At 35.7% G+C, this 9116-nt stretch overlaps 1 protein-coding gene across 1 annotated transcript in view; it reads left to right on the forward strand.

Annotated features, from left to right (window-relative positions):
• The window catches only part of PCDH7 (protocadherin 7), a 685085-nt gene extending 680642 nt beyond the window's left edge, over positions 1 to 4443 (forward strand). Inside the window, exon 4 of the mRNA XM_006894443.1 lies at positions 4067 to 4443. Within this exon, the coding sequence (XP_006894505.1) occupies positions 4067 to 4443 (377 nt within the window). The remainder of the gene's footprint in view (positions 1 to 4066) is intronic.
• Positions 4444 to 9116: the final 4673 nt, after the last annotated feature.

The raw sequence follows: 9116 nt of genomic DNA on the forward strand, positions 1-9116 counted from the left end.
TCTCTTCTGACATCCATTCTGATCTTTTCTTCCTCCTCTTTGTAAAGGTCTTTTGCATTCTTTAAAGGTGTCATTCATGATATCTCCCACAGCTCATCCGGTCTTCATTCATTAGTGTTTAAGGCCTCAAAACTGATCTTGAGGTGGTTTTAAATTCAGGTAGGATAGACTCAAGGTCAAATTTTGGTTCTTATGGATTTGTTTTAATTTTCTTTAGCTTCCGTTAACTTGCATATGAGTGAGTAGTTGATGTGCTGTTCCTCAATCAACAGTCTAGTTTTCAAGGCTGACAATTGAGCTTCTTTAATGAAAACCTCTATTCTCCAGCTAATTCCCACAGATGTAATCAATCTGATTCCTGTATAGTCCATCAGGTGAAGTCCATATGTAAAGTTGCTGTGTATGTTTTATAGAAAATGTATTTTCCATTAACAAATGGATAGCATGAAATTCTATCAATTTGATATAGAATCAACAACACTGTTCAAATCCACAGTCAACACTCTTGGCACTAGCAGTCAAGATATCAAAAAACAAGTTGCACTAGGAAAATCTGCAGTAAGGGACCTGTCCAGAGAGCTCATGACTCAGGTTATTCTGGACACTAAGGGGTGTCTGATTGTCTTTGCAATCACTTGCTATGTGTCCAGGAGCTGGACATTGACTAAGGATGATAGAAGAATTACTGCTTTTGTGTCGTGGTGCTAGAAAAGAGTATTGAACATACCATGAACTGCCAAGAGAACAAACAGGTCTATCCTGAAGAGGAAGAAAATAGGCTGCTCCTTGGAGGCAAGGATTTTGGCACTCCATCCCACATACTTTGGACATGTTGCCAGAAAGGACCAGTCCTTGGAGAAGGATATCATGCTTGGAAGTGTGAATGATCAGGGCAAGAGAGGAAGTCGCCAGATGAGATGGACTGACACTGTGACTGCAGTAAATGAGGGCAGGTGTGTCAGGCCAGTGAGATTGGCTCAGAATAGGGGAGGGTTCAGAGCTATTGTTTATAGGGTCACACTGAGTCACAGTTGACTTAACGGCACATAATAATAATAGCAACAATTACAAATAATCTTAAGCAGAGGGATCATGACTGTAAAATTCATCCCATTGCCATCGAGGCAGTTCAACTCCTAGTTGATTTCTAAGACTTTAAATTGTATGAGATGCTCATCTTTTTTCCAAATGCAGCCACCTACAGAAGTTGTTGATATTGTGATGAACAGGTTAAGAACCAGTGTGAAGGCTTAAACGCAGAGATGATCATAAAGCATTTTAGGTCATGTCAGTGATGAATTACAAATACTTTTATAGGGGATTCCACACTCTCCTCCATCTAGGTAGTTAAATTATTATCATCAAATCTTGAGAGGCACTATGATAATAGGCGAAACAGGATTTTAAGTTTTTTAAGGGACGGAAAAAATACTGAGTGAAAAGCTGATCATCTCTTAAATTTGACATTTTTATGAGAGCTTTTCTGTTGAAAGAGGGTTCTCAAGGTATGGTGTATTTTATTTGTGCCAATAACCAAGAGGTTGATAGTTCAGATCTTTGACCAGCTGTTCTTCAGGAAAAAGATAATCTTCTCTAAGATTAACAGGGATTTAAGGGACAGTTGATATGGGTCAGAATAGACTCAAAAGCAGTGTCATCTTTTCCTTCCCTTTTTTAAATCATTTTAGTACCATGAAGTCAGAAGTGCCTCATAGCTGACCCTCCAGTGACTTTTCAGAGGCAGTAGATCACATGCAAAGAGATTGTCCATCTTTCTTTCTCAGTTCAACTGGTGGATTCAAACCATGTACCATAAAGCTGGCAGCATAATTCCTTGCCATTAAGCTACCAGAGCTCCCTTAAAGCATTTAGAGCTTTTAAAAAGAGAAAACAAATTATTGCAAGATTGAAGTAATCTCCAGGCACCTAGCAGTTTTCTCCTGGAGAAAAATCATAAACACACCTGATTATAAAGATGATTAAGTCTTTTTGTCAGTAGTTTGATTTTATAAGTATCTAAAATATGAGACATGGATTTAATATACAAGAGGAATATGAAAATACTTCTTATTTTGATAATAAAATTAAAAGTATCTGCCCAATTAGAAAGGAGATCTGTGGCTCAGTGATTAAAGCACTTGAATGCTAATGAAAAGATCAGTGATTCAAACCCAGAAGCCTCTCGGTATGAGAAAAATATGTGATAATCTCCCTCCATAAAGATGTACAGCCTTGGAAACCTTATGGGGCAGTGTTACTATGTGGTACAGGGTTGGTCAGAGTCAGAACCAACTCTATGGGAATGAGTTTGGTTTGGGTGTACTTAGAAGCCAATACCAGCCTGCTCTACAGAAATGAATAATTAGTTTTGCACTTTCCATTTGGGAAAGATAAAAGTAATTTGAGATTTCCTGTGAAGAACACTGACACATGTTGAACTCTCAGCACGTGACATAAAAATCCCAGGTCACAGCGGTTTAAAAATTGATGGGCTAACATATGTCAATATTTCAGTGATTCATCACTGAAGGATAAAATATGGCATAAAATATTGATGTGCCTTGATTTGGAGATTTGGCAGAGAGGAACCTACAAAAATTTTATGCAAGGAATAGCCAAAGTAGGACTATAATGTTAAATTGGAGGAGGGGGCAGGTGAAGGTTTAATAACAGCAGAGGATTTAATTTAACTGTATTGAGAATTAAAGAAAGAAATTCTTTCATGTAAAAGAAAAGCTATCCAGAAATATGCAAATGAAAGTCTCACTGATTCCATTTATGAGTATTTCTTCAGAGGTCAAACTTATCAGTCCTCAAATCCCGAGCCTTGTAATAAAATGATACCATATGATATAAATTGGAACAGAAACATATTATGTTCTTTTCTTTGGCAATAAAATAAACTACAAAATATGTGAGGTAATACCCTGGAGGGTCATCTCTTGAAATCTATCCTAATAGAACAATTTTTCTCTTGCTCACTTTTTTTACACATAATACCTTTAAAAGCTATTTCTTTTTAATACCAAGTAAATACATAACCATTTAAAAAAACATTTAGACACATGCTTCTAATTACACACATACGTAATTCTTAACAGCTCTCTTTAATCTTGATCCCTAAGAGATCTCTAAATATGATTTAGCCCTTTAGATTGACAAGACATTTCCCATTCCGCTGGGCACCACCACCATTAATTAGGAAGACATACATTTTCATCAAAGGTTAGGAACTTAACCATATTTACACATTTCATCTCACGTAAAATTTCCATTCTGCAAAAACATTGGCAAGAATATTTCTCTGCCAACACTCATAGCACACATAAGGTCATTTGACGTGGGAGAGGGGTGGGAACCAGGGGATAGGGTGGGGGAAATGTCGGTATTACTAGCATGCTCATACCAAAACACGCGTACATTCTATTTTTATTTCTTACTACACTATGTGCTGTCAATTTAAGTTCTGCTTTTGAGTCACTCTGATAACTTAGAATGTATTTTAAATATAAGGTTTTGCTTATTTGCATGTTATGAATAATGCATAAGACAGAAGGAATCAAATTGGTAAAAGTATACCATTTCTGGGACACTTTATAAATCCATAAAGTGATCTGTTTAGATTTACTAAAATGTAAGAATATAGAAAAAATTCAACCTGTATATCTAGCTCTATCTTTTTCTCTATCTCTATCATCTCTATCTCTCTATCTCTATATACTATACACACACTTATATATTTATATATTCATGTTTTCACTTGAGAATATCCTCATGAACCTCTTCTGTGATAAATTCCTGTATAGCTGTCATGTCTATGCAACCGAATTTATCTTTTTGACCAATCAACTTGTTGTATAGCATTATATGTTTTTGCAAAACCTTGCTTTTTAACATACATGTAATAAAAGCTTTTCTATGGGATCATGACTTTAAAAGTATTAGGTAAAGTGAAATAAAGTGGCAAGGAAGATAGAGATCTGTATTCTTCTTCTGTTTCATTTAGATTGTGAAAACTACTTTGGAAGATGTCCAACTCTAATGGCTTCTCCTCCTTGGCTTTCAGATTCAAGACCTCTTCCAGATGTAGCCCTGACTGGGAAGTGCACCCGCGAGTGTGATGAATATGGCCACTCAGACTCCTGCTGGATGCCTGTCCGCACTTCTCCAGAGAGGAAGAAGAGCCAGCCCAAACTCTCCACTTTCATGCCTGTCGATGAACGAGGAAGTCAAGAAAAGCTGGCCAATGGCGAGGCTGCCATCATGGGTGACCGCAACAGAAACCTCCTGAACAAAAAGTTGACCTCATCCTATGAGACCTTCAGTGCACCTAGTTTCAGCAAAAATGAGGAAGCCAATCCCGAGGATATTCCCCTTACAAAAACAGGGGAGTACAAGCCATCTCCTGTCAGCACGCTCACTAGAAGAGAAGTTTACCTGTAGGCTATAAAGGAGCAAAAGAAATGTTCTTTTCATGTATGAGAAGGAGAATAAGGGGGGTGGGGGGACCTTATAAAGCAAATCCGTTTAATTCAAAAGAGGGGGCTACCAAAGAGACAAAGCTTTGCCTGCCACTTCTGCCTCCAGATCAGGCCTTTAGTGATACTGTTAGCCTGATGATAATGTACAATGTAGAAACCATCCTTGTTACCTGCATGTCTAAACCCCTCACCAATTCCCAACACTCATCCTTCTTCCACTCTCTCACCCTTCTCCAAAACACACAAAAAAAAGAGGAAAAAAAAAGATGGTTGCAAGTTTCTTTCATGGTAACAAGCCTGATTAGCAGAACACAACACACCCTCATTATCCTTAAGCTGAAGCATGATTTTAGTCTCTTTGATTTTTTTCGAGTGTCATCTGGCTGTTCAAAAATAGCAGGTCAAGTGAAATATATTTCAGACATACCATCAGAATATGGTTTATCTTCATCAAGAGCAATCCTTCGAAAAGGATAGAGTCCTTCTAAAGGTACAGTCTTTACAAAGGTGGACTCTATGAAGAAGCACTTTGGAAAGATCGCAGCTTTAATATTCTAACAAAGAGAGAGCGAAACAATATTCAGTCGGAGATTGCACTTCCAAATTGGCCTCAGTTGTTTTCAAGTCAGGAGAATCAACTTTAATCCATACATTCTCTCAAATATCCTCAATATGCACACAACCATGTATAAATTAAGCTACATAAGACTTAAAATTACTTCTCCTTTCCCAGGACAGGATCAATATTATTAACTAACTGCAACAATAGTGACGTGTAAAAGGCCAAAGATCATACCATGGATCAGGGAAATAATAAAGTAGATTTGATCTTGACATGGAAATTCATTAAATAATGAAAACAAGAGAAACCATACACACTCAGAAGCATCCAAACACTTCTTCACTTTACATAGTCTCTCTATCCAAAAGACACACTTCTTTTAGAATAGATTTTACTTGACAGCTCAGAAAATGAAAAAAAATATATAATGAGACATTTTTTTGGTATTAGGATAATAAACAATTAGAAATTCAAGTTTAGTTTTGTTTAATATTATCAGGGAAGATTTCATGTTTTACAGTCGTACTTGTGGGTAGTGAGGCAAGGAAGGAAAGATACATTAGCATAGAAGTCTTATGAAAGTCCACCACTATCATTTTAGAATCCAAGGTATATTTTCTGGTCTTATATACATTTCACATTACGATTTGCATTTTTATGTGTGCAGTTAACACTTTCATAAAACAGAAGTGCATTAATCTAAGTCCTGTGCAATAAAGAACTATTTCGAGACTCACAATATTGAGATGAGGCAACACTATAATTGAATTTGTCGCTAATGTGATTTAAATATTGTTTAATATGTGTCTTAAAGCAGATGCAGACTGAACATCAAAGAAATGAATTTTGTGCATTACTATTTCTCGCAGTAAACACATCGCAAAGTTATATGGCGTGTAGTTGTTTCAGTGCAGTCAAAGGATACAGCATATGAGGATCTAGAGTCACTTGCTCTATAGGTGATGATTTGGAAATATTGGACATTAAACTGGGACATCCATATAAAGGGGACAATCTATAGAGAGGATGAAGAATAAGCGCAAAGAGAGCAAAAAAAATGGCCACTACTGAACATTTATAACCTGGTTAAGGCATAGCCTTGATGGCTTTCTAGCAAACTGTAGACACAATAGAGATTTGGATAGTTTCTTGCTTTGCAGAATTTCTTAGACTATTATGTGAAGCAGCCTATAATTCAGGTTGGTAATTCACTATAGGTCATCAAAAATGCTTATCTTTGAAAAACACCTCTGTTTTGGGTGGGATACTCTTTAGGGGTTATTTCCTTATGCTCTTTCTTAAATGGAGTTTTAATTTTGATGTTAGTTTGTGTATAATAGTTAGAATGAACGAAGATAAGTAATTGAAACAAAAATATTGAACTAAAATCTCAGTAATTGAGCATACTTATGTTTGATCATTATTTACACTATGGAAAGATGCAATTCTAGTACTTTGTTAGGAAAATACATTAAAGCAGGTCTGCCTTGTATAATCTGTAAGTACCTATTAAGACAAAATACTTCTAAAGATACTTAAGAAATGTATACATATTTTTCTTGCACGTTACAAAGGAAATATTCAATTGCATAACACAGATGTTCAGCAAACATTTAAAAAGTTATTTCTTTTCCTTTTTCATGAGACACTTGAAACCACTAGATAGCTGTACCTGTAAAGCCTTCTGTTCTCTACAAAGCTAATACAGGTCATAATGGACCTTTGGATTGACGGAATCAACAGTCACTCACACCCACATTCAAGACATTCATGCCATTGCTATTTAACTTGTGAGTCTCCTTTTAGAACTAAAATGGTGTGAAAGAATACAATTCAGTGTACTGTAAGTATTCACAGTAATTCTTGTAGAATTAGCAACCATAACATGTAGAATTAGCTATCATAACATATTCAAGGACTTAAAGCATTTACCGATGAAGATCAAAGACTTCAGCATTCAGTATGGATTACATCTCAACATAGAACAAAAATCCTCACAGCTAGACCAATAAGCAACATCATGATGAATGGGGGAAAAAACACACAAACAAAACAAACCAGCAACATTGAATTGTCAAAGATTACTTTTTACTTGGATCCACAATCAATGCCCTTGGAAGCAGCAGTCAAAAAAAAGAAATAAAAATTAGATGATAAATTACATCAGGCAAATGCACTGCAAAAAGACTTCTTAAAGTGTTAAAAAGCAAAGATGTCACCTTGAGGACTAAGGTGTGCCTAACCCAAGCCATGGTATTTTTTGTCATTTCATGTCTATGTGAAAGCTGGACAATGGATAAGGAAGACTGGAGATAAATATGAAGAATATTGACTATATCACGGACTGCCAGAAGAATGAACAAATCCATCTTGGAAAAAAGTACAGCCTGAGTGCTCCGTAGAAATGAGGATAACAAGATTCTCATTACACAAACATTAGACTGAATTACTATCAGGAAAAAATATTCCTTGGAGATGGACCAGGATGTCATGCTTAGTAAAGCTGAGGGTCAGGGGTAAAAAATGACCTTTGGTGGGATGGATTGAAAGAGTAACTGTGACAATGGACTTAGTCACGAGCAGTGATTGGGAGGTTTATGCAGAAACAGGCAGTGTTCGTTCTGTTGTACTTAGGGTCACTAAGAGTCAGAACTGACTCCATGGCACCCAACGACAACCACCACCACCACATGTTTATTATATAGTGAGCTGGCATGACACAGAAATATATTTTGTGTTTGTATGACTTTTATTTTGAATAGGTTAAATCTGGTGCCACTCCATATATAGAGTGCTTTTGAAAAAAAATTAATAAAAAGATACAAAAAAAATAAAATTAATGAGTGAATGCAAAATAAGCAACTGTGCCTTTTATACCTGTTGTTATGGTAAAAAAATTGGTTGTTGGGTTTGGACAATGAGGGGAAATGGGCTATTCCCAACTTTTTTGATCCTGTATATTTATCCATGTTTATTTTCTGAAAATAATAAATAATATATTAAAAATTTGCCTTCTGACAAACTCAGATAGTGGACCAGTCTTGAATAATGTTCATTCATAAAACAAAATTAAGGCATTAAAATGGACTGCTTAAATCTGACTGGGAGGCTAAAGCATTTATTGTAATAGTCACACAGAGAGATACTATCAGGGGTAAAATCAGTCTATTTTGCAAGGTAAAATACTGATTTACAATTATTCTTTATTTTTGGCTGTTATTTTTCTTTTATCTGCTGTCTTATTTTGGTTGTACGATATATAAACCATACTTGTTTTCTGTGCACAAGAATCTCAAGTGAACTTTGCATGCATTATACATTAGGACACATTTATAAATTAATGAGTAACTATATAAATTTATGTGTATTAAAATGTGTGTAGCTTCAGTCAAAATCAAATGCTCACTCTAAACCTCCAGATATCATTTCTGTATGGTTTCTGACTGGCCTGCTGCCTGAGTTTCAGAAAATAAGAGAGGTATTATTTTTATGGGAAGAGAACCTAATACAAAACTGATGATATTTGACTGAAAGGCTACTCTAGGAGGCTGTCTTAGGGAAAAAAGAGAAGAAACAAAACATGCACACAAGGAGAAAAGGCCAAGAATCAGCTATCCTAAAAAAAGTCGTTAGGAATCTCAAGACTTAAGTAGTTTTAGGTCTACTTGATCAGTGCTAAATATGCAAAATGTCTTCTTCAAGAACAGACAGGAGTGAAAAAGATCATGAAAATAGTATAGCATGTTGTTAGTTGTGATCAGGGTAGAGGTATATATATTTATACATATATATATAAACATCTGGAGGAAAGCATTGTTTTTTTTCAGCTACCTGGGGTTTACTTTCAGACAATTTTTCCTACATTTTAAAGCACTTGCATCAGTGTGGTACGATCTGTTTGTAATGTTAATCATTGACTATTGTTCTGCTACTTGGATGTTGATAGTGAAGCAGAGAACAATTTATCATCGTTTATTATGAGTCACTATGCACGCAACTATGCTAAACATGGCGAAATGTATTAAACACTCGTCCAACTATTTATGAAATACTTTACATAATTTAATTTGCTT

The sequence above is a fragment of the Elephantulus edwardii genome, unplaced genomic scaffold (assembly GCF_000299155.1).
Source record: "Elephantulus edwardii isolate Elephantulus edwardi_28Jun2011 unplaced genomic scaffold, EleEdw1.0 scaffold00142, whole genome shotgun sequence".
NCBI lineage: Eukaryota > Metazoa > Chordata > Mammalia > Macroscelidea > Macroscelididae > Elephantulus > Elephantulus edwardii.